Here is a 25866-nt window from a genome sequence, read left to right on the forward strand (position 1 = left end):
TACTAAATAAACTCTTGTTAGAGCAAATAACTTTGTATGGTTCTTCCTTCTAACTCTATCTAGATCTTTTTATCTAACTCTAGATAGATCCAGGGAATCCCTTTCAGGATAAGAACTTGGTTTCGAATAAAAATTTTTACTAGAGGGTTCCTGGAGAAGACACATTTTTCCAAGGGACTCTGATGCATCTCTGCAATGCCAAGATGTGATGAGGGTCAGCTCTCAGGTAAAGGGCTTGTGTTTTCTGCTTAATAACTTAGCTGAAATTTGAGCTATACAAGGATGGAATGGGGAAAAAGATGAAAAAAAAAAATCACCCAAGCTGATGTATTTGACTCTACTACATATAATGTAAATTCACTGAAGCAGTAAAGAGATGTACATAGCTGGAAGTCACAAAAAGCCAACCACTGTTAAAAATCTCTGATTCTCAGAAAGCAATTGATGCCAACAAGTGACAAAAGAAACAAACATTACTTGTTTCAATGCAGTTACTGTTGTTTGATGTTCATTTTATTAGGTTGTGTTTTATAGGTGGGACTTGGTTACAGATTCAGGGGTAATGCCACTGAACTCCATCTTGACAGAGCAACAAAATAACTCCAAAACAGGCTAGAGCAATAAATATCAAACCATTCAATCTAAAATGTATAAATATAAAAGTCATTTCTGAAAATGTAGGAAAAACAGGAATCCATTTTTCTGTTTTGGCCATTTGTGTAGTAACATCGCTATCATCCATCTGTATCACCTCAGATCCAGCACAATTATCTTTATGTCTTTCCCGACCACATGGGTACACGGCTGCAGAAGAAGTCAACCCATTACTCACAGAAATCAGTTTCAGTAAAATAGCATATGAGGGCTATTGTTTCCTTTTAATTTTCTGAGCCTGCCTAATACTGTGCCTATCTATCCAACTTTGATTTTACCTATCACTGTGCCTGTTCACAGGCAAACCTGACCATCACAGGTATAGGCTGCTGAATAAAGCAAGGACTACAACATGCCATCAGAAAAAAATTTCTAAAGAGAATATTGCTTAGTGCTTGGACTGTGAAACAGATCATAGTTCTGTGCTATCCTTTATGTATCACAGCATGGGATATCTGAAATGGAGGGGGAAGGTGGTGTGTGCTGCATTAGAACAGGTGCATGGGGGACAGCAACAAGGAAAGCGTGAACTCTGTTCTTTTCCTGCAGCAGCTTCAGATACATCTGCCCACATGATGGATTTTTAAAGCATTTAGGACGACACTGTGTCTTTAGACACAGTCATGACTAAGTAACAGCTTGTTTTGGTTCTGTGGAGAAGAGCTTTTACCAGAAGCCAGACAGATGCAGATTAGGATTGTTCTAGTCAGGTTTCATGAAGCTTCCTGTATTATCACCCCTAATATTTTTCCTCCAGGAAATGAGGCTGTGATCTTACTGTTTTTGTTGGAAGATCAATGTGTTTTGAGGATTGTACTTGAAAGGATATTTGTGTTTGATATGTGCTACCACCAGTGTGTCTAATGAATGTAACTAACTGAGCTCATGTGGCCAGTAACAACATCGTTCATGAACTAAGTCTGTAAAGGACCATTGAAAAGAACCTATCATCTGGAACAAAAGTCTTAAAATTTTTCAGAGTTGCACTACCTTCTCATTATCCCTAGAGTCAATGATAAAAGAACAAAACAAAGAAACCCAACCTCTCCTTTTTTTGAGGAATAATACTGACATTCTGAGTCTCCTACAACAAAGAAGTAAATTCCAATGTCTTTCAGTATTACTTCTCTGCATTCGATCATTTTATTTTGAGCTATATGAGATGCTCTGTATTTGACATGAGCCCCATTTAAAAAAAATCTTAATTATTCAAAGGTAAAGATTGTTGTCTTCCAGACAACAGTGACATTTCTGATAATTCTGACTGATTATAGTGTTAGGCCATACATATAGCATACTATGCTATTAAAACATCAAAAGATATGGTAGTTACTGAGAAAGTCTTGTGAGAAGCCGGGAAAGAATTATGGGCAATGAAGGAAATTGGGCTTAATATACTCATAGCTGCACTTTTTAGCAGCTGGGATCTTCTGTTGGGACACCACAGCTGGGGAGATGAACTGAATGCTTTGTTTAAAAACCTGAAGAGCTCAGGACCAACTTCCACTTGAAACTGTGGCTTTTGCGTCTGAAAGCAGGTAAAAGTAGTGACTGGTGGTAACTGCCTCTAGTTAGCCACCATTTGAATGGCAGTGTGTAACACTCATCTCATGGCTGCTATCGACTGCTTAAGTAGACTTCAGATGTCTACCTGAGTCAGTGAAGTAAGGGTAATGAGTTATTAAAGGGGGCGAGGGGGGGAAGTATAAAGAAACCTAATCTGAAACACATATAATTTCTGCTTGCAGCAGAACCACGGTCAAGAATTTGAATAGTCAAAACCATGTTGCATTATATACTTACATTAAATAACCTAGGCTCCTTTGTATGTGGATGGAATCCCTTCTTTTTACAAGCAGAAACTTCTAGCATGCCAGTGTTAGTAAGTCTGAAGATGCCAGTGCTGGAATGCAAAAGATGAAACTACTGTTACATACTGTCCCCATAATACAAGTCCAAGGTTTCACATACAAATTGCTTAGCTTAACAGAAGGACAACAGCATGGTACTCAGTAACCTTCGTCACACAGGAGCTAAGGCTGGGTTGGATTCTTAAAGAAATTTGAAATCAAGGGGATCTGTATTCCTGTAAGGAAAGAGATGATGAGCGGAAGGGGAGAAAAACCACAGTACTGTTGCTATTGCCATTAGGCAGGTTAGCCCACTACGGGCCAAGGCTGGTTCATACAGGATCAGGTACAAAACAGAAACGTAGGTGTTCTGGATGGCATTTCACTCACTGAACTCCAGAGGAGCAACTTGAAAGAGAACAGCCATTAAGCTAGCTGTGTAAATGACTAGTGACAGTACACATCCTCCCCACTCTTTTAGGTAATCAAGTAATACAAAGCACAAGAAAATGCACTGCTGCATATGTATGACCTAACACTTTGCATATTGAATAAAGTTAGAAAACTCACCCTTCTGTAAAGAACATTAATACCTAATAACTTCAGGACAGCACCTGATTAATAAATGTTACAGATAGGAGTAACAGGTTAGAGAGATAGGAGTAACAGGTTAGAGTTGGTTATAGGGTATTAGCATAAACTATGAAAGTTTGCAAGACCAGAGATTTGAAAAGGTATGCAGACATTGTGCTCTGGTGCTTGTGCATTTGCCACTCAATCTGTATTTACAGCTCTGCCAGCTGAATGGCCCATGTAGGAAGCTAGGCAACCAGAATGGGATTCATAGAAGTCATCTACAAGGGGCAGAAGGCCAGAAAGAAAGGCTGAAGAAATGCACAGTCTAAACAATGGAGTTAGCCCTGGGGCCTTGAAACTCCAAGCACACCAAGGCAGAGTCACAAAACTGAGGTTGGAAGGAACCTCTGAAGACTGTCTAGTCCAACCCCCCTGCTCCAGCAGAATCACGTCAAGCAGGCTGCCCAGGACCATGTCCAGTCAGGTTTTCAATATCTCCCAGCCAGGACGCAGACTGCACACACTCTCTGGGCAACTTGTTCCATTATAAACCTTCACATTAATACTTACACACTTCCAGGTTTTTCTAGATACTTACTGTTTGTATTTTATGAAATACAAAAATAGGACCTTATTATCAAAAAAGTGATCTTTATCCCTCTACGCCCCAAACTGCAATTTTCATATCATCCTAGAGAAATACGTCTAACCCCTCCACCTTCTTCATCAGGCAGAATGAAGATAGGTCTGTGGTAGGGCACTAGCAACGAGGTCTCCAGAAGAACAGCTCCTGTCATTACTACTTGGTTGACCACAGTATAAAAACAAATACAATTTAAAACCTGGGGCTGGGAGGGAGGAGGAGAGAGAAGCCAGAAACAACACTGTGCATATAGACTGACTGGAATGTAAGTCTAAACAACTTAAAAGAAAACAAACTCACAATACAATATTCCTGCCCCTCATCCCAGTTTGACATGTGCTGTTTGTATTTGATCAAATCTTAAGATAAGGAGCAGGGGAAAATATTACTTAGAAAAATCAGAACTCACTCATTATGCTTTGGTGAACAAACAATTGCAATGGCCTCTGGCAACATTAGCTGATAAGAACAATGAGTATGAAGATCAACACTGGATAAGAATGCAGTTTGTGTTGGATGTGTCTACAAAAAGAAAGGGAAAGCTCAACATCATGAAATATTTCTTACAAATCAAGGTCGACATACATTCAAGAAGGAACAATAATTTATAACAAGTGAAAGCATCAGTACTTCCCCAGGTTGGTTTCTTAAGTTCCTATTAACCCAGATTCTACATTGTTCAGGTGGCTTTTCAGTATGAGGTTTATGGAGGCACATTCACAACCAGATGTACAAGCAATTTTCTGATCATGGGGGGAAAATGGTGGAATGAAGAAGCACAAGACAAAGGGAAATGGCTTGATTGTCCAAAATCCCTAAAAGTGAAATTAATATAAAGTTTAAACAACACAATACCCTCCCCCCCAAATTTTGAATATAGTAGAAAAATAAATGGCATTAGAAAGTAATAAAATCCCCCTAAATCAATATAAACAGAAGTTGCACTGGCAAAAGCAGGCCCATTGTGTCAACAGGATGCCTCAACTTCATTAACAAATACTCATCTGTGGAGAACATCAGTGCTCACGTACATCATTACAATTAGAATTAAGTGAGCAGATTCATTTGGATTATTCCAGTTATTTCTTTAGTTTGTTATTTCCAGGGTTTCTTTCACATAGTATGCAGAGCTGATATAGGAAAGCCAGAATCTACGAGTCATACGTACATGAATCCAACCCAAAGTGAGGAGATCATACTGATCCTGAATACCAAATAATTCTTCCACATTCTCCATGTCGCAGTAATCTGGTCCTGCAGACTGCTTTGGCACTATTACATGGGTAATAGTAAACTCATTATGTGTCTGTAAAACAAACATTGACTTAGAGTGGAACAAATGAATAAATGCTAAATCAGAATCTGAAAGATGTCAGCCTATCAGCTGAAACAAAGCAGTATAGCTCCACTGACTCCAGTGCAGCTATACTGACGTACTGCACCTGAAAATACGACTTAGCTTTTTAGCGTGAAAACATATAGGGAAGTATTAGTAACAACATGAGATTGTTGGATTGAAATGTTTGCAGAGATCAGTGTGAAAAGGATATCCTTTAGAAAATTAAAAACATGAAAAAAGAGGTTTGAGAATACTACAGGTATTTTCTGTGAAACTTGGAACATCACTACTCTTGCTATTCTTTCTCTTTATACAATTCAAATACACTTTGCCAGCATTAGCCATGACATCTTTCCCTGCTCTGAAAGGACATTAAGTATTATCTAGGTCAAAGAAAAAAAACAGCTTGAAAAATCAGATGTTCTACAGCTTGATGGGGGAATTTTCTTCTTTTTTGTTGTGCCATTATGGATTTGATGACTCCAGTAGATTCTAACAGTCTTTATACTTCATTGTCCTGTAACTAAACCTCACTTACCTTAGATGAATGCCAGAGAAAGTACTCGAAAAAGCCTGTATTGTACAGCGTGCTGAAAAACTTGCTACATTTTATAAAGACAGCAGTGTAACTTTGATCAAATGTTTCCCCAATAAGGCAAGCCCACACTGCTGAAGTGACCACTCGGGTTACAATATGAAGTTAATTACATTAAAGACTAATTGTTTAGATCTGCTTTTGCTCCGAAATTGACACCTTGCAGGAAAATACAGCACTACCAAATATGCCTTTCCCCATACAAATGTGAGGGTTAAACTGTACCAGTTTTCCACAGAGAATTCCACATGTCTCTATTCCTCTTATTGTATTTGCCTCTGCCAGCAGCAGAAATTTGTGACAGAGATCCCTGGGCAAAATGACGCCTCTGAGTGCTTCGGCCAATTGAGCTAACAAAAAAAAAAACCAAACAAACAAAAAAAAGGAGAGAGAGATAAAAAGGCATTTGCAGCTTACACAGTGAAGTTCCCTAAAATAAGGAAATATACACAGTTACAGGAAATTATTAAAAGTGAAAGAATTATACTTACCACATCACAGATTTCTAATGAGAATAAATCTACAGCACAAGCACTTCACCCTAAATTGAGGTCACCAGTCCATGAGATATGCTCACTAGCCTGCCTCTGAGGTGACAGCGAGCTGATACCATTTCCCAGTCCAGGGCTTTCCAGGGTGAACCACTGCAGGTTCTGCTTCTGTTCCCTTGAAGTCCATGGCAAGATTCAGACTTCATTCCACAGGAAAACTAAGGCTCAATCTCTAGATCCATCTATTGATACTCAACTGGAAAATGTGAAACCGTGCAACTAATCTCCTCTTTTAAATTGAAGAAACTATATGGAACTGTTGTGTGTACATTAACGTGTTCACTATGGACATCCTCACAGTGAATAAATACATATGCATATGCAATATGTGGACTGCTATAACCAGAAAAGAAGCAGATAAAATAAAAAAGTAAAAAAAAAAACAAAACAAAACTCTGCACTTACTCTGAACAGCACTTAAAGTAGCCGCCGGCTTTAAGACCCGGTTTACTGGAGGTGAATGTCCAGCCCAGCCAGATGTGCCACTCCTTTCTTTCTCAAGCAGTGCAGTAGACAAGGAACTGTTCTTTGGTACAGAAATACAAGATAGCATACTTCCATCTATCTGTTCAGACATAACCATGCTCTCTTTGATTTTCTGATCTCGAGCTAGCTCTTGCTTCTTAAGCTGGTCCTCAAAGAATTGAAACTGTTCTGATTCAAGCTGCTGTTGCCGCATATGTGCGATTCGTTTCTTCTCTGCCTCTATTAGCTTTTGATGCTCTAGTTTCTTCAGAAATTCAGTTTTACATTTGTTCTGAAACATATGCAAAATAGTAACACTCTCAGGACACTAAAAGAAGCTACAAAAAATGAAGGGAAAGAAGCAAACTAATTGTTTAATAAAACCATCAAATCCTGTCATTAAAAATTAAGTCTTTTGGAACCTGTTTGCTGAACTGGCAAATACAACTATATCCACAAAAGTAATATGATATGGAAGGATATACAATAAGTAACGAATTGTAGAGCAAAGCTTCCAATCTGCATACCTGTGGTGCTTTGTGTTCTTACTTCAGTAGCGATACCACTTGCCTCATTTACCCATTATAATAAAGTCATTAAAAAAAGACTTTTCAGAATAGTGATGGTGAAGAGACTAGAGACAAGCATAAGCCCTTACAATTTTCAATGCAACAAGAGATCCATGAGCACATGGCTTTTCTGGGTAGATTTCATAATCCATTTTGTTATCTGGTTTTGTTGCTTGTTGCTGCTGTCTGGATAGGGTTTGTCAACTTTCTCCTGCTACTTTCCTTCCTCAGCTTTCCCTGGATTGCTCAGCCTGGCTTTGGTGCATAGCCTCTCCAGCCTCAGACACATTAGGTACCTTCTCCACTCTGGGCTATGTCTATGCCCCCTTGCCCCCAAGCCACCTGCTGTTCCACCAACTGCAAGGGAAGCTTCAGGTTTCAACAGCCCTTCCTATTCCCTGGTAAAGGAGAGCATCAAGCATCTCCAGAAGCAAATGAAAAAAACAGAGCAAAGTCATTTCTTAAATGTCATGAACAAAATAGAGCAGGAAAAAAAGCCTCAAGCCAATCAGTGACAGGAATATGGGGCGTGGGGGATGTTTATTTTTTTTCCTTCTTAATTCTCTAGATCCAATTCAAGGGAAGGAAAGAAAAGGCGTTTTTTCTCAGATGCTCTTTCCAAGACAAGTTTTTAAAACTACAGGTCCTGTTTTCACTGACTTCAATACACAAGATGCAAGTATTTACAGTTATTTAAAGACTCCAAGAGGATCAATTCAAACTTGAGCACATTCAGAGCCAAGGGACCTTTTCTACATACTCATGTAAGTGTATCAACAGTATCCTCTTTATAAAAGAACATCAGAGTGTACCCAAGACCTATTCAGATATTTGTAGACTTATTGCGTAAATATCATAGCACATTTATTTCCAAGCATACACTTGCATTATTTATTTTCAAATGACCAACTGATTAGATTCTGAGAAGTGAAAAGTCATTCTAAGCAGCCCGTGAAATGAATACGTTCTTGTAGAACTGGCATTTTACTGCTTAATTTTTAAGGAGATTTATATGACAGAAAAAATATTCATACCAAAGATTTAAAAAACATACAAAACTTACTTCATTTTGCATGTATTCTTGATATTCTAAGTTATATTTTTTTAAAAGATCTCTCTTCAATTCATCTGTCCGTGGAAATGCAACCTCCTTCAATTTCTTTGGGATGGGGGAGAAAGATAGGTAAGTTTAAAAAATGAACAATAAAAGAACCACCTGGAAAACAAACTCAGCTATAATACAGATTTCAAAAAATACAAAACAAAAAAACCCTACTCCTCTTCTCCCAGGAAAGAAAGGAAGAAATACACACTAAATCATCAGCTTGTGAAACTTCTATAGTACACCGCTTTCAATAAAACTATATTAATTTATATCAGTGAAAGTTGTGACATGACTACCTCTTATCTCAAGGAAAGATTAGTCCTTTTTCTAGCAATCTCTTATCTCTGTTTTGTTTTAATAGGTGTGTGATGACTAACATTGTTGATGTAGGTGCAATTTATAAAAAAGCTAAGTCGAACTTTCAGTGTTTCAGGTAGGATCATCACATTTTTCTCTGGGACTCCCTGGACAGAACTATGACTGCATATGCCCATTTCTAGGCGGGGAAAAAAAACAGTTTATTTGCAGGGATAGCTACACTTGTAGCTTCCTGTGACAGCCCTGGCAGACAAAACAATTTTGCTTTGTAAAACAAAAGCAATGCCCAACGTTTTCTACTGATGCAGAGGCTACTACAAAATAATTTAGAAAGGGTAGGCAAGGGAGAGGAAGTGACCATGTGCTTAATCCTACTGAGTGCCATAGGAGGCAGCATGTTAGATGCCCTTTCTCAACACATGTTTTCCTAGATTGTAGGCCATGGTCAAAATTTGGCATGAGGCATTTTGGCCTTGAATATGACATTATTCAGCTTTAACAGTGAAGAAAGCAAGCAAATATGCCAGCACAAAGCAAGACAGACACTTACGCTACTCATTGGGCAATTCCAGATGTTTTAAGCTCAGTATAAGCTGTATTTGAAATTTCTCTTTGGGGTGGGGGGGGATAAAAAGAAAAAGGGAAACTTTTGAATACAAGTGGGGGGAAAAATTTTGGTAAAACACCAAGTAAATACATATTTGGTAATAAAGAAAGCAAAAATATACTTTGATTATTTAGCAGGGTAAGCAAATACTGCACAGACACCAGTAATGCCACACATATCTCTTTCCCTCTGTTTGCAGCAGTCAGTTTGGACCATTAGCCACTCAGATAATCGGGACCAGAATCAAACTCTAAGTCCTGTTAAATTAGCATATTTAAAATATGTAAACTTTCAGAAATAGATGTACCTGAGTTTCCAACAATCTACCAACTTATTGAGAGACTGTTCTTGTTTACCTTTTAGAATGATAATTTCATTTCCTGTAATGATCAAGTGATTAAACCAAACTAAATATGAATAACTAGTGTAGAAAGATATCAGAAATTCAAGCTGTGGTGGCTGCTGTGGGCCATGTGTGCACTGGGGGAAAAGGAGTGATGGGAAAGAATGGACAGATTCTGGCGGAAACATTTCTTAAAGGCCAGGAAACCATAACCCTACCTTAATAATATCTTGTTTTTCTGGTACTGCACACTGGTGATAGTCTCGGTGACTGGGCAGCTTTTCTACAAACAACCTAGGAAATTAAACATGCATGTGTTCGCCTCAGTAGCCAGAGGAATATCCACAATAGCTTTTATGTTGGCAGAAAAATCAGTTTCACATAACTCTTAAGCACTGAATTCCAGATGACTTGGAGCAGGTTCCTACACATTCATTTGTTTAAAATAACAGTGAAATTCTTGTATAGACTTGTATGGGACACATAGGGTAATGATAGGAGATTATTTTCTACATCTGAATATATTTTTATTTTCATTAGTAGTTGGGTTGGTTTAAAAAAAGGACTAACTAGCAGCCAGCACCTAAAAATAGCCCTCAAAAGCACCCTCCACCCTAGCCAGAATTAATAAATCCTATTTCTACTGTCTTTATCTGTCCTTAGCCGAAATGCTGAATCTTAAACAGGAAGTCCAGAATGCAGCACTGACTACCATTAAAACAGTTATTTTTACTAGACCACGCTGCACAGCTAACTGCAGTGTTATTAACCTACCCAGACATCTAAATTATGGCAACACTCAGCTGCAAGGAGTTTGGAATACACAGCTGCTATCATTCTTTCAGCAATTTGTGCAATGTTCTCCTCCAGACCCTCTTTTTATAGAGATACATACATTTAAAATTAAGTGGAATAAGAAAGATTTGATCTAGTTTTCAGAGTATGAGGAAAATAAGGGGGGGAAGGAAGTCTCCTATTATAAAAATTTTAAAATATGCATATTAAAAAAAGCCTTTCGTAAGTAAGAAAACAAACCAATCAATTCTATAGCAAAACTAGGTAGTTAAAAAGTTTAAATCTGCCGCTGATATATCTTTCAGCTGGCTATTTTGAGAGTTGTAATGAAAGCTGTCTGGATTTGGTTTTTTTTGGGTGGGGAGAATAATCATACAATGAACATATATTGTGGATTTTGCATTTACTCCTGTAAGAAGCAATAAATTAGACTTAATCCTTTTGGGGAAAAAAAGTAAAAAGAGGCAAAAAGCCATTTTTTCATGTTTTTTTAAGTGCTGTGCAATACTATCATCTTTAAGATCGGCAGAAGCTCATAGGGCATAACTATTAAAGGCTTAGAAATCTTATCTAAACATTGCTTTTCAAGCCATGCGCTGTATTTAACCAACATGCTGATAGATACAGAAGAATCTGTGGGAAACAGTGCTCATAGCATAGCCTGGTACAGTAAACTTAAACCTCTGTACATTAGGTTAGTTCAAGCCTGGCAGTTAATAGATGGACAGGATTACTATACTAACAGCTGAGATGAAATTATAACAAAGCCTGTGGTTAAAGATCTCCAAAGAACAAATCTATTCTGCAAAAACACACTAAACATTTTTCTCCTAATCTAAAGGGGTGCCCCGTTTTCACTGCAACTCTTCATTTCAGTTTAGTCAGAATTATAAGCTGTAATAACTACAAATGGTTTCTTACGTTATGAACTTATTATAAAAAACAAAAGCATTCTCCAGGTTTCCCTCCTCCATATATACTGATGCCATTCGCTCCATCTCTACTCCAGATCTAAAGTAACGACGCGGAGTGATATCTTCATTGATTGTGATATTGCTGCCAAGTTTGCTTAAGGCACGTACTCTCTCTTCTGGGGTCACAGAGATGTCTGTATGGTCAGGAATAGCTACTAGCTTTTTCTGAAAAAGAACAGAGAGGTTAGCAAAGAGAACCAGATATTACATTTCACTTTCAGTAAGTGATCTCATTCAAGAAACTCAAGGGAAATCTTCAGCTTTTTTCTCAAAACAGGCATTGGCTTCCCCACCGGCTAGCCACAGCTGAAATGTTCCAACGTGTTTCTCAATTGCAAATAAATTGTGATTTCAATTACAAATAAGAGTGATCTTACCCCCCTCCCCAAATCTTCAAACTACGAAAAAATCCCAGGAAAAAAAAAAAAGTTAAGATAAAATTAAGTAAACCCCAGTAGAAATTATCAAAGGCAACACAAAGTGTGTCCTCTTTAGAATCCCCCACACATGAAAGTCTATAAGGTTCTGCCTTAAGTTATTGAAATAATTTGGTGGAGGGCCTGAATACTCAGACTCCTATTGCATGATGTATAGGGTATGACTGCTGGGTATAGTTCAGCTAACAAAGAGCAATAAGTTTCCCTGGTCAGTCAACAGTTCAGTTCAAATGTTCATTTCCAGTTTCAAATGGGGCAGTTAAAGCCTAAGAAGTTAGAACTAACTCTACTGAAGAAGACGCATAGCTGCTTATGATAATCATTACCTTCCTGTTAAGTGGCTAAATAGGTGGCTACTGCAAGTTGTTTCCTCTTACTTTGACGAAAATTTTTACTCTTTCTGTTCAAAATGTTCACTTCAACTTTGCAAAAACCTGATCACTGAAATAAGCTAAAACCCCATAAACCACATATACAGAAATAAAACAAATTCCAACAAAACCATCAGGCAGAACATGCAAGTAACTGGCAACACGCAGGAAAAGACCCTTGTAGCTGACAGCCAACACTGCTAAACAGCTCTCTCGAATTGTTTCCTATTTGAAAGAGAGGGTGGTAAGCCATTAAAGCATTTCTTTGTAATACATACCAAGGAGCTAACAGTGAATGGTTGTTCCATGTTGTTCTCTGTCTGCAAACCAAGGAGATCGCTCTTTTCCTCCAAAGTCTCCATCTGACTGCAAAGGGCAGTATCAATCCAGCGCTCAGTAATTGCAGTCAGCTGTCTCAGGGTTTATTAGCCCAAGGGAAACTTGAACACAGATACGTTGATTGTGGTCATGTGCTGGAAAAAATATGACAAGTCATTCAGATTAGAAATACATTCAAATGTCACGTAAGTTTGCATGCTTGCACCCACTCATTACTTCAGCATCACAGTACTTACATATTTAATAATAATCTAAACTTTACCAGGCATCTAGAATTTGAAGTGGGAATGCATGGGGGCTTACAGGACAGTTGTGGACTAGCTGACCTGTTCTAATGTTATTACAGTGGATTAGAACACAATGTAACAGATTATTTTTATAATTTTTACAGCAACTTCAAAAAACCACCACTTTCAAGCATGAAGTGAAACACTCAAAGGTCAAAGACTAATCACAGAATCTGTGTTTCCTTGAGCATATGTTTTGACAAACTTATTTATAAGCAGTGTGAATCTAGCATCTTTTTTCCTGCTAAGTCTAGAACTAAAAATAAAACTTAGCACACAAACTCATATCAGTAATATAAAGCAGAGAAAATATTTCAAGTACCACTTGTTCTACCTGCACAGCTTTCTGATTTCAACAACACTCAAAATACAATGAACTCTGATGAATCAACTAATAGTAATTGCTTCTTGCACAGCTCTGAACAAGTAAAGACAAATATTTAGACAAGCTGTGGTCATCAGCAAAGAAAAAAAACAACCAACAAACCCCTGAAAGGGAAATGAATTATTTAAATTACACTAGAAATATGAAAATGAAGCTGCTAATGTCGTCTTTCACTTCTGTGCACTCAATCTAAACAGATTTGATCCTGAATGTCGAAGGTACTTAATATATTGCAATAAATATGCTTTATGCTTTCGTAAAAGCATAAAGAGTGGGTTCAGCAAAGATGTTTTCTCAGCACACCTCTCTCTAGAGGCCAGAGGACTCTGGGTTAGAGAAAACCAACCCTAACATGTTTTTAGCTGGCTGCATTTCTCAAGTATTGATTTCTGTATTTGGGCCTTCCTCATTTTTTTCCAAAAACTAACAGTATCTATTAGATCAGTCTTTAATTTTAACAATTAGTGCAACAATTTTAAGTAATACACTTTCTTTAAAATAATCAGAAATATCCTGTTTTACTTGTAAAAGCCCTTACTGGTATACTCATTCTACCTTATTAATTCAATCTTACTCTGCTTTGACATATGACCTCCCAATCTCAATGAATGTGTTCTTGCTTGACTTTATACCCATGTTTTCCATTTTCAAGATTTCATTCTCATCATCAGGTATGTCACAGGTCTGTTAATTCAATTTCAAGACCTGCTTTTTTCAAATTAAGGTATTCAAAATGCTTGCACAATTTGTGACAAAAAAAAAAAAAAAAGGAGCATGGCTTATACACCCAAGACATCAACATTAGTTGTGGCTGCAGCGCTAATGGAAACAGTTCTCCAAACACTTTAATTTTACACACGTGGAGCTCTGGTGTAAAAGATCATCTCGGCAGGAGAGCCTATTCATTGCCTACTCACAGGCTGCAGAAAAGCTCCATGGGACCACAATAATTAAATATTTTTGCTTTAGCCTACACCAAGAAACACACTGCCTTATGGCTAGTTCCACCTGAAACCCTTATTCAGCTGGACCACTGTAGGTGTGGTAGACTGTGAAAAGAGAGGGCTAAAAGCTTGGCCAGCACAGAGCTCTTGTTAGTCTTCTGCTCCTGCAGCTCAGATTCTAAGCAGAAATAAAATCCTCAGTAAGAGACTCTGCATTCATATGCTTATGAATCTTACTTACTTATCCATCTCTTGTGGATTTCTTTTTTTTTTTTATTTCCCCTAGAAACAACTAGGAGATCCACAATAGCTGAATGGAAGGCTGGTTTTGGTCTAAAGTATGCATCTAAGTATGACCAACTGCAAAATATTCTACTCATTCAATTTATACATTAAAAAAAAATGTTCAAAAGTAAAGGATGCAGAAATGTATTTCTATTCGATTCCCCATTTCAATTAGCAGCTGTTGAGCCAGAAATCTGCTTTTCAAGCACTGTCTCCCTTACAGACTTTCTCCAAAATCTAGTGAGGAAATGGACACTCAAGAGAACGCTCTTGAGATGCTTCCCTATGGAGGACATGGGATATGGATCATATGCTTCTTTCAACTATTACCACACCTTGAAGACCTTTCAGCCTAGGTGGTAGACAAGTGGAAAATGTTAGCGCAGCAAGTGGGAAACACAAAAGCCACTAATTGGTGTTTTGTGGTTTGTTTTTTTTTTTTTTTTTTTTTTTTGGGGGGGGGGGGGGCAGTATTCCCAAAGAGGTCTTTAACAAAGAAGCCTATGGTATCCCCCAGCCAAAATTTCTTTGGAACTGGCACAGGCAGACATTATGGAACCATTGACTTGCAAACATTTCTCACGTTGGTCGCTTCCAAGAATATTAAAGTTATATTTATAAGTTATTTCAGTGATTTTTTTTTAACCTAAAGAAGCATTAAAAATAAGGAAAAAAATGTGTAATACGAGGTATTTTAAAGAGGAGACATCTGGTAAGAGCAGAAACTCACACTTCCTCACAATTGTGTCAGAGCTTTGAAAGGATGAAGAAGCTCTGCAGAGAGCACAAGTCAAGCCACAGTGCAAGAGCTTAGCAGAAGAATCGCTGCAAATAAAAGAGGAAACTGACTTTCTAAATTTTGCTTCAGGAGCACATTAAAAACCAGACACTGTAAATAAAGAAGAACTACTAGGATGAATTTGTATCACTTCTGCAAGAATGTCAAATAAGACTTAAATATATTAGCTATTATAGGTGGCAGCATAATTAAAAAAAAAATCCTAAAAAGAACTTGGGCTGTCTTATGACTGCACTCCAATATATTACCCTTAACACATGGACACACTGGCCAGAATTATAAACGATTAAAATGCAGAAAGTTAAGCTTTACTAAAAACACCACCACAGGCATGTCTGCCAGTTCCCTGGAATGCCTCTGTGCATAATGTTGCTCATGGCGCAGCTTCGCAACCACCTTCAGCTGGTCGAAGGCCATGATACTGCCAAGGGGCTCCCCTCACACCCACCATATTTCTTTGTATTTCCATTTTGTTGACACCAGTGACTTCAAGGCAAGTTGTAGCTGATCCAAATTAAAATCGAATGGACTTTTAAAATTAATTACTTCCTTCTCAAACTCAGAATGCAAGGGAGGAGGCAGAAACATGAAGCCAGCAAAACAGACAGACTTGCCCCTTTCCGAGGCAGTGCTGTCCTAGATTCATATGAGCTGGCTTTGAAAACGCACCCTAAAAGCTTGTACAGTGCCTACAAGAATTGCCCAGTCCAGATGAGTGACTTTTTGTCTTCTGGAAATACACTTATATTTCACTCTATAAGAGCAAAGAGAAATTCAAGTATCAAACCTCTCTGTGGAACTGAAACTAGTTATATTCAAAGATACAAAATAGTTATGCTAATACAGTGAACTACACTCCAACTGCAACCACAGGGGACGAGTAGCAATGCTATCTTGGAGCTGTCTTAGTCTATTAGAATGTAAAGTGCTCTAAATTCTAAGAGTAAAGATGCTTTACAATTTCAGGCACTCCAACTAACTTAGATGGACTTAGGTAAAGTTTGATTAAGAAGAAATGTCTGGACATTTAGCATGCAAATCAAGCTTTTCCAGTAATGAATTTTCTGACAGTCATTATCAGAATATAAGAATTTAACATCCCTTCAACAGTTAAGAAACTTTTCTGGATTTTATTGGTAATGGCACTCCTCACCAAATCCCATTTCCTCCTCAAAAAACACTTGTTTTCCTCTATGATCCAGCTTATTATACTATGCATTAATCCTTTGTAAAATCCAGCTTTATTAAATCAAAGGCCTTCAGCCACAGGAGATAGAGCAAAGTTGAGAAAAATCAGCATTTTAAATGGCAATGAAAGTAATTCTTTCTGTTCAGGCTAACAAGCATGGTACCAAGTACCAGGGAAGTGAAAAGCAGAGAGAGCAATTTTAACTTGAAAATATATGCAAATAGTACTACATGAAGATAGAATAAGTATATCAAGACATATCAAGTACCTCAAGAGTAGGCTAATGAGACAGAGGTGGTACGAGAAGATCTGGAGAACGCATACACAAACTCTCATGGTTTTCTGAAAGGTATAATATCATAATTCATCACAAATTCTCCAACGCCCTCACAGTTTGCTGCATGCTGGCACATTTCAAACAGTTGCCAGGATGCATGGATGTGGACAAACAAAAGCCCCTCTGCCTGTGCTTAAAGCCCGAGAGGCATGACCCAGCTAAGTTTGCAAGCTACGTAACTGTGCCCTGTGATAGCGAAAGGTGGTACACATGGCTGCACAGCAAGGCTTATTAGCTCAAGCGCAGTACGAACTATTGAAGTTACACAGTTTCTGTTTGCAATGCCTCTTTCTGCCCAGTCTGGGCAGAAAGAGCTTGTATCAGTCTTCGTGCATTCCTATGATGGGCTCCAAAATGTCTATTTAGTATGATATGTCCTTCACCGATATAACCTGACTATGTGAGATGACTGTACCAGCAAAGACAACGAAGCCAAGCAGGACCACGGTCTGCCAAAGGATGCACGCAGTGTCTGGCGGTACCCCAGAGGGAGCTGCGCTGCCCAAACTGTCTGGAGAAGACAGAGTCACAAAAAGGAGCTCAGAGTACCAGTACCTCCCAGAAACTAGCTGACTGCAGAGCATGAGGACTGAATTTCAGCTCCTTATCGTCATCTTGAGGCTGCTTTTCCTTCTTCAGAAGAGGTTTTTAAATGTTGAATGAGCTTTTTAGATTTATAAACAAGTAACTGCCTAACTTCAGCGAATATTAGTTTAATCATTAGTTTCCCCTTTGTAACACATTTTTAAATTCCATGGAAATTATTCATAACACACTGACTTCACTGCTGTCAGCAACATTTGTCAATATTTTGACTATTGGTCTTACTAAAAAGCTGCATTAAAGAGATCACTGGTAAAATTTTCCAAAGCACTTTTTTCATTCAAAGCTTAGGTTCTGTTAAGAATAACAGGGACTTGGGGCATTAGCACTGATTTATTCTTTGCATATTTTTTAATAATGGATTATTTCAGAAATACTCATCCCTTTGTTTGATATTTTGGTGGAATGTAAAGCCCAGATGTTGTTCCCATCAAAATAATTCACTTCAGTTCACTGGGATCAGGATCCTTACAGTATATCTAGAAATATTTGCTAATATAAAAGCTAAAATGTGACATAGTTCCGCTTTTTACAAACTACTCTTGAGAGCACAGTCCCGCATTCATCCCATGGTAAGGAAAACCTTACTTTAATATTGTCATGACAAGTTAAAGCAGTAATACTCTGTTTCACTATACTAGGAAGTGTCATGATTATAGAATCTTAGAAATAAAGATGCGTCTCAACGTAAAGGGGTCAGTTCTCACTAAAATAGCATTAAAGTGCAAAAAACACCATTTAATTACCCATAATGGAACTAAATTGTCTCAGCAAACTTGAAATAGGGCACATCCAGTGATTGCCAGATGAAGATAAAGGACTGTTTCATGCCAATAAGTGACCCATGATGCAGATACTTGTAATTCTGTACTTTGAAGTGGATGTTCAAGTGAATTTCATGAAAAATAGGTTAGAAATACAGGTATCTAACTCAATGCCAGGCCATGTATTGGCACAGCACATAATCATTTATACACACACTTGGGTTTGATATAAAATATGCTAAAAAACAGCCTAAATAGCAAACTGCCTTCTGTTGGTTCTCTCCAAAAAGAAACAGCATGTTCATCTGTCAACATGTTTTTTGAAACAACCGTTCACCGTTACAGCAAGTGATTCAGCTATTATAGTAAGTAGTCTCTTCTGGAAAAAAACAACAAAGCACTGAATGTCATGGCAAGATCATTCTCTTGTGCAGAGAAAAAACCCAATCAACCAAAACCAACAGAATGGCCTTTCAATGAAAAGAAGCACCTTGCTAATGAAAAGAGCCGCTTGCTGAGAACCCCATGCCTTTCAGTGGAGAAGTTGCTCTTCATAGTAGGAGCTACTAAGCTTGGCTCTAGAAGAGCCTGTCTTGGTTCCAGTTCATAATTTTAACACTGCTCCTTAGCTCCATGGCTCCATTTAAACAGCATTGCCAAGACCTCCTCCCAGGCTCCACTGGCTCCCAGAGGCAGCTGCTGAGCTATACAACCATCTCTTCAAGAAGTGGGTCAAGGTTATATCCTCTTTTTCACCTACTGTGAAGGACCAGTCCCACCCACCTCCCAGCACACTGCCTAGAGGTCTCTCTGCAGACTGTCAGTGGCATACAGACAGTAGCATCTTCACCTGCTTGGGTACTGAGAGGGAGAAATCACGTGCAGGGGAGATCCTCCATGCACGGATCTGCTACCCAAGCCTTGCCTATATGGTTATGCCACTCAGTGCTGTATCTTACACCACAAAACTGAGCTTTATTTTCAGCTAAAGAAAACGCGAGTGACACAAGGGCCTGTTTTCCTACAGTTAAAAAAAGTTAGAACAATTATTTGAAGACTTTTAAAGTTGTTCTGCAAATATTTGGATGACTGCAGTCAGTTAATGTACCTACTTGAATATCATTGGCTGGCTGTTTTCTAGGGACAGTTTTCCTTTTGGAACAGTTACAGACATTACTGCATTAAGAAGCTACTTCGATAAAATTAGATTGCTACTGGGTCTCCTAAGACTCTAATAAACCACTACAACATGCAGATAACATCCCACATGACACATGCAAAAACCTGACTCTTACTCCCTACAGAGAATATGAATGTAGAACCTTTAAATGTACAGGCTTTTCCCATTGCTTCAGAGCACAGAGAACTCTGACCTTCACCCATTTTCTCATTCATTTTTATGCAGGCTATTTTGAAGTCAAGATTTAGTATGTCCGTGCTACTACAACATAACCCTATGCATTTGAGCTGTATACATAGGTGATGGCTCACTACCAGATTTATTAATATTCTCTGTCTACAAAGATATTAGTCACTTTTAAGAGAATGTGCTGAAAAACAGATGGGAAATATTGAACATTGAAACATGCATCTGTGAACTGCTGACAGTTCTTTCTCTTGTGGTTTCTTGTATCAAAACAAAACACAATCCCTTCCCTCCCTCCCTTTTTTGGTAACACCATTCAGTTTCAGCAGAAAAGTATTTTTAACATAATGGATAAAGTATCACCAACGTTAGAATGTCTTGGATTACAAGCAATAGCCTTCTTAGGCAGTCACTGAATATATATACTTATGCAACACAGGACAGCATCTTTCCAGTGACCCACTAAAAGGATGTTCTAGATGTGGTGTAGAAAAACAGTGCCATGTGTAGAAAAACAGTGCCATTTCCTTCCTTTAGGAAATCCACAACAAACCCCCATCAAAATTAGTGTACCAGAAGAGGGCAGAAATAAAAGAAATAGCTGTTGTTATATAATTTGTTCTTTGATGATTCAGCTGAAATACTGGAAAAAGAGAGATACCTGCAATACATAACATCACTGATAAAACTAGCTTCCACCATGAAGACAAGAAGCTGTGTTGCTAAGGGAAACAAATGAGAGGCTAAAATCAGCACAGAGGTCTGCAACACTTCATAGACTTCCAAGAAACAAAGAAAGCATGATTCCTTGCAAATCCTCAGGTTTCACAGATTTTTCTGCCTGTAGCCCTATTTCTCTCAGAGGCAAAGTCCCACTAGGATAGAAGGGTTAAGAACCATCCTGTTCTTCCCATAAGAGGTAATGATTTTTCTGGCAATATTTCCTACTTAATTTTATAACACTTTCAGACTCCATAACCTCTAATACGGACATTTGTTAATTGGGTGAGTAACTGGTTGCAACAATCAATTTCTGTTTCTATCTGATGACAAATTCCTATTCTGTCTTACTTCTTATGGTTTATAATGTAGGCGACAAAAAAAGGAGAATTAAATTTAATTGACATTTCTGACATACAAATTCACAGTTCATCTGAAGTCTATTAAACTGCCTATAAAGAATGAAGCTTGTCTTGTGGCCTCAAATCTAGAAAAAATAACTTGGGGCATTAGTTCAATGGATTCTGACTATTTTGTACACTAGTGGTTAAGTAAGCAAAGTGCAGATAAAAAACTGATATTACCTACAGGATGGAGTGTGGTCAACCAGTACAAATAACTACCAGTTAATCTGGCATGTTTCTGCAGTACGATGCTTATATTAAGATAATACAGTTAGTTGATTTTCACAATGAAGTCTTTGACCTCCTGCCCTATCCTAGATGATTCAGGATGTCTCATTCTATGAGCAGATGGGAAAAAAAACCAGGAATGTCTGGCTCTACAAGAAGAATTCAGTGTGCTTTAGACCATTTTTTCTACTTGGATAGTTACAATATTTAATTTTTCTTTTGTAAATTTGCTAAGATTTACAATGGCAAGCACATGTTTTATAACAGCACTGCCTGTAACTCACAGGGCTCAGCTCACAGGGCTGCTTGAAAGTCAGCTGAATTATCCAGAATATCAAAGCTGAGCACAATGATTTGTGGCTAACATTTTATACACTTGCAGGCCAACAGACTATCCATCCCAGTGAAGCTATGCACAGGCTACCTTTGAGCCTATTTCCAAATTATTTGCTGCTCCCTTCAGGATGAGTCCAATGATCTTTGCAGCATATTCAAGCTCCTTTCCATATCAGTGGAGAGAGCTAGACATGTCTGAAGGCCTTTTGACAGTGGTTCAGAGATGCTAAAAGAGGAAGATACTTTGTACATTGATTATGTAGTGAGCCCACAGCTTCCCCAATGCAATTCTGTATGTTGTGTGCTGAACTGTGACTCATCTAGAGCTGCCAGTAGGAAGTGGTAGGCAACGGGTTGTGTCTGAGCAGGTGCCTGACTCACAGCATTACCATGAGGTATCATCATCTGTGTAAGATTGAAAATGCTGGATTTTTATGAAAGGGATGCCTATGCAACAACAGTACCAAGCCACTACATACGGATCATTCAGGAACTGTACAAGCAAGAACATTTGCTTTCATGCACTGATACTTCTATTTATAATGGAAACTATGACCAGAAAATATGTTTTCTGGCATGGCAATCTAAATGTTAAATATTTATTAAAATGATCTAGACAAAGGCTTTCATTACACAGCAGCAAACTAAGTTGCAGAGCACAATCTGGAAATGTAACCTTTGATACAGAAATAAGATCTCAGGAGTCAGATAAGAACAGAAAAAAACACTATGCATACAAGTCCAGCAAACAGAGAGCAAATAATTATTTTTGTACAGCATTTGCTCAGTGTCTTCATGCATAAGTCACCTTGCCACTCCCTCAGCAGTTGAAGATTTCGTGACACCCCTCACCTTGAGCTACACTCTTTCTCAGCTTGGTGATTAACTTCCAGGAAATATCTTAAGGCCTGACCTTGAGCGTGCTTCATGCACATAAAGAAAACCACATGAGAAATGCCTTCACAGTATCCCCATAGCAATATCAGTAATACACATGATTGCAGGATTGATCACGACACCGAACCCTCTTTTTAAACATAATACTACAAAATAACCCCCGTGCACTTCCAGCCATTTAAAATACTATTGAAAAAACATAACTATGAAATTTGCACCTACAGAATTATACAGGATTTGGGAGGAATGCTTCCTACACTCTCCTGTGATCTATGAAATGCTGGACTTGTCAACACTGGCCTTTGGTTTAGTTACTCATACCTTTAGCACCTAGACATGCAATACACCAGGCAGAAATGTATTGAGCACGTCAGAAAATTCAGGTGTTACAGAGTAACACAACATATTGCCTCAGCAACACCCACAACAACAAACCTGGACTCCATTCTCCTAGCAATATTCCACGAAGTTCTGAGTCTGTATCCTATTTTCTAAGACCTGATGGTCCAAGGCAATTTATCAAATATATGCTAACTACAGCTTTGGACAGTCAACCACTTTAGCCTTCAATGAGGAGAAAACTCACTTCTGTGAAGACAGAACTTTCTCAAAGCCAGTCTTTGCCTGAGGAATGAACTCCCTAGGAACTACTGTCCATCCAAGACCTCATAATCTCACCACTTTCCATTCTCAATAAAAGGTGGGTCTTTTCTTGCCCATGACTTCTCAGACAAGCAGTCAGAACCACGTGCATATTAAATAAAAATAATTCCAAACCAAGAGGAATTCCCCCAGAAGAGACTTTTTGCCACGCTTCTGAAACAAGATAGCGCATCCATGTGCAAGAGAAGTGAGTGACATTCCTTGGTGCACTTCGGAGGGACAGCTTCGGTCCTACAGAGGTCAGAACGAGGTAGGTACAAAATGAGGTACGTGAGCAGAAACAGCTTATGAGAGTTACAGATGCCCAGCGAACACAATTTCTTCTTTTTTTTACATTCTTTCACTTTCTGTTCCGATGATAATCTTTCACGTGTACATGGAAATTATTTAAAAACAGAGTACTGTTATAAGTTTGACTTCTCTCTGAAAGACAGTAACGTTCTGAACTCCGCTCCCCACCATCCTATAACCACCTATTTTTGTAGACGCAGTGAAATCAGCAGCTTTACCCGGCGCAGGCTGGCCGCTCCCCCGCCTCCCCGCACACCCAGAAGTCGCGGGTGACACCGTGATGCCCGCGGTGCACCCACGCACCAAGAGCCGCTCCCGCTCTCCTCCGCGCCCCGGCGCGCACCCCGCCTGAGGCCGCTCGTACATAAAGTTCCGCCCTGCCTAGAGGAGGGCGGTTTCCGACAGGCCTCCTGGGATCGCGGCACCTGACACCCGCGGCGGGGACGGGCCGGATCGGGGACGTTCCCTAGGGCAGCGGAGCTGATGGAGCTCGTACCGGCCACGGCTCCCGCCGCTCCCCGGCCCCGGAAGGGGCAGCGCACAGCACGGCGCGGCGCCACCTCTTTCTCGCTGTGCGCGCAGGGACCACTGGCGCAAAGCAGCGGGATGGAGGCGGGGAGGCAGCGCCCCGCCAGCTCCCTGCCCCGCGCTCCCCACACCGGGGAAGGCGACGGCTGCTTACCGGGTCTCGCGTCCGTGTGAGCGGCCCCGGCGGCCGGTGCTGGAGACAAAGCGAGGGGCGCCCGCCCCGCCGCGGGGGGTAGGGGGGGGGGGGGGGGGGGGGGGGGGGAGGAAGGCAGGAGCGGCGAGGCGGCCTGGGCCTCCGCCGCCCGGGCTCGCCCCGCCGGGACTCCGGTGTCCTGGGCGCCCTGCGCAGGAGCGGCGGGCGGGGCAGGGCGGCAGGTGCCGGCGGCGCCGCGGAGAGGAGCCGATCCGAGGGCCTTGCGCCGCCGCAGCCGGCCCAGGTTACGGTGCGGGGCGAAGGGAGGAGCCTGCGCGGCGCCGGGGCGAGCGGCGTGGCCGCGTCCCGCTCTGCGCCGCGGGGGCCGCTGCCCGCCGCTACAGCCCAACGGCCGCGGGCGCCGCTGCGCGCACGGGGCCGCCGTTGCAGCCCAACGGCTGCCCGGGGGCGAGGGGGAGCGGCGGCGAGCGCGGGAGGTGCCTTCCGTGAGCGGAGGCGGGCGAGGGCAGAGCGGCCCCCAGCGGGGTTTCCGCAGCGTGGCCCGTGCTCACCTGGGAGAGCGGCCCGTGTCTCCCCTCCACGCCTCCCGCGTTCCTGCTGTCGGTCCAGCCATTGCTTAAGTGAGTCCGTACCTGCTTGGGTACTGGTGGGCACGCACACCTCGCCTGGGCTAATCTACACCTGGGGTGCGCCTAACTGAGGGGAAACACAGTTAGCACTGTTGGTGAGGCAGGTGTCTGTGGGCGAGGAGGAAGAGGAGGAAGGTTTATATGAAGGTACAGTGGTCAGCATGGGACTGTGGTACCTGGGAAGAGGGATGGCTGGAGAGGAGGGGACTTTCTCCCCTAAGGCGGAGGAGGTAGGGGGTTGCAGCAGGAAGAGAGGCTGTCAGCCTGGGTTTCTGAGGAGGCTGTGCAGTGCAGTGCTGTGGGCTGGCCCAGATCTCTGCTAGGAATGTCTAGCCAACACAGTGGTTGCTCCATAATAAGTTTGGATGACCTTCTTGGTGGCCTTCTGCCAAACTCGCTCAGCAGATATTGGTGTATATTGATGTCTTTCCTGGGGCCCAAACCTGGACACGGAAGTCTAGATATGTTCTAAGATACTTGTGTTTAGCTCATCTTGCCCTTCCCCAGGCACGGTAAAGGCATTTCCTTTCCTTCCTTTCGTTGTGTGCATGGCTGTTCTGCCTGCTTGGCATCCCAGCCTTGAAGTACCACTCTTCATGCTGATGGCTGGGGTATGGGGCAACAGGTCTCAGTCCTGGCTTTAAGAACACACAAGAGGGGCTGATTTGGGCAAGCAATGAAACTCCTGTTTGTTTGAGCACTCCCCTTCTTCCCTTGCATTCTTCATGTGACACTGGTGGCTCACTGAGTTTGGCTGAAAGCGTTCTAAAAGACAGGCTCTGGTCTGTGCCGTGGAGGGGTGTCTTTGTGCTGGGTGGGGCTATTGAGTTAATCCCGTCCTGAAGCAGAGGTGCCAGGGGACCCTTGCAGTGCTACAAGGATGTTGTCCAGGTAGCTGACAGTCTTCTGGAAGTGTAAGGGGTGGGTGTTCCTCTTGTCCAGACACTGGCCATTCCAGGACTGCATTCCTGATGGATGGCATTAAGAAGATAACGTTTGGTTGCAGGAATCTCTGGCAACTGGAGAGCCTATCTGATGAGCATTTGGAAATTGTTGTCTTCCATTAGAGAATGTGGCAATCCTTTGTAAAACTCAGTTAGGTCAGAGGTGATGTTAGGTTGAACATGAGGCTGATTTAGGTGTTCACTACGGAAGGCACTGCACGTTGCGCTCTTTCCCAAGCAGTGTTTGTCACTGACCTGAATGCTTTCCTGTAACCTCTTGCAGGGAGTGTCTGTGGCTGGTTCTTCTTGTACAGCACAGGAATGCCCTCTAGAGAAGTTTGAACTTGATGTCCTGGAGTGCCCCTCGGTGGCTGCTTCCAAGCTGAGTGAGCTTACTCTCAGACCTGTGTCCACACACCAGGTTTTGAGGAACTGCTAGATCCCCCTTCATTTGTCTCCCGGAAGGGGCAGTCCCCAGTGTCTGCTGTTTGCTTTCTTCAGTCGGGCAGAGCCATGTGCTCAGGTTCATGGAGAATCTGAGTTAGTTCATGGTTAGCCCTGATGCTGCGGCATGGAAAAGGC

The 25866-nt window shown here is 40.8% G+C and overlaps 1 protein-coding gene across 5 annotated transcripts; it reads right to left on the reverse strand.

Annotated features, from left to right (window-relative positions):
* Window positions 1-495: 495 nt before the first annotated feature.
* Window positions 496-24098, reverse strand: STAMBPL1 (STAM binding protein like 1). Of its 5 annotated transcripts, none has more exons than XM_075504873.1 (11): window positions 23712-24098; window positions 12471-12665; window positions 11332-11549; window positions 9834-9909; window positions 8306-8401; window positions 6614-6965; window positions 5883-6007; window positions 4892-5029; window positions 4133-4245; window positions 2458-2557; window positions 496-804 (listed from the first exon to the last, which is right to left on the reverse strand). In XM_075504873.1, the coding sequence occupies exons 2-11, from the start codon at window positions 12552-12554 to the stop codon at window positions 748-750; spliced, it is 1359 nt and encodes a 452-aa protein (XP_075360988.1). In that variant the 5' UTR covers window positions 12555-12665; window positions 23712-24098; the 3' UTR covers window positions 496-747. The 5 variants fall into 5 exon arrangements, with proteins under 5 accessions (XP_075360988.1, XP_075360991.1, XP_075360993.1 ...); XM_075504876.1 differs by lacking the exon at window positions 23712-24098 and adding an exon at window positions 23333-23540; XM_075504878.1 differs by lacking the exon at window positions 23712-24098 and adding an exon at window positions 23248-23540.
* Window positions 24099-25866: the final 1768 nt, after the last annotated feature.

Source organism: Mycteria americana, chromosome 6 (genome assembly GCF_035582795.1).
Source record: "Mycteria americana isolate JAX WOST 10 ecotype Jacksonville Zoo and Gardens chromosome 6, USCA_MyAme_1.0, whole genome shotgun sequence".
Lineage (NCBI taxonomy): Eukaryota > Metazoa > Chordata > Aves > Ciconiiformes > Ciconiidae > Mycteria > Mycteria americana.

Coding starts and splice junctions, on each gene's coding strand:
- STAMBPL1 (XM_075504873.1), bottom strand. CDS start 12,554: ATGGAGACTTTGGAGGAAAAGAGCGATCTCCTTGGTTTGCAGACAGAG. Junction 11,550..12,470: donor CATTCACTGTTAGCTCCTTG/GTATGTATTACA, acceptor GTTCTTTTTCAG/AAAAAGCTAGTAGCTATTCC. Junction 4,246..4,891: donor TCACTTTGGGTTGGATTCAT/GTACGTATGACT, acceptor TTCTTTTTGTAG/ACACATCCAACACAAACTGC.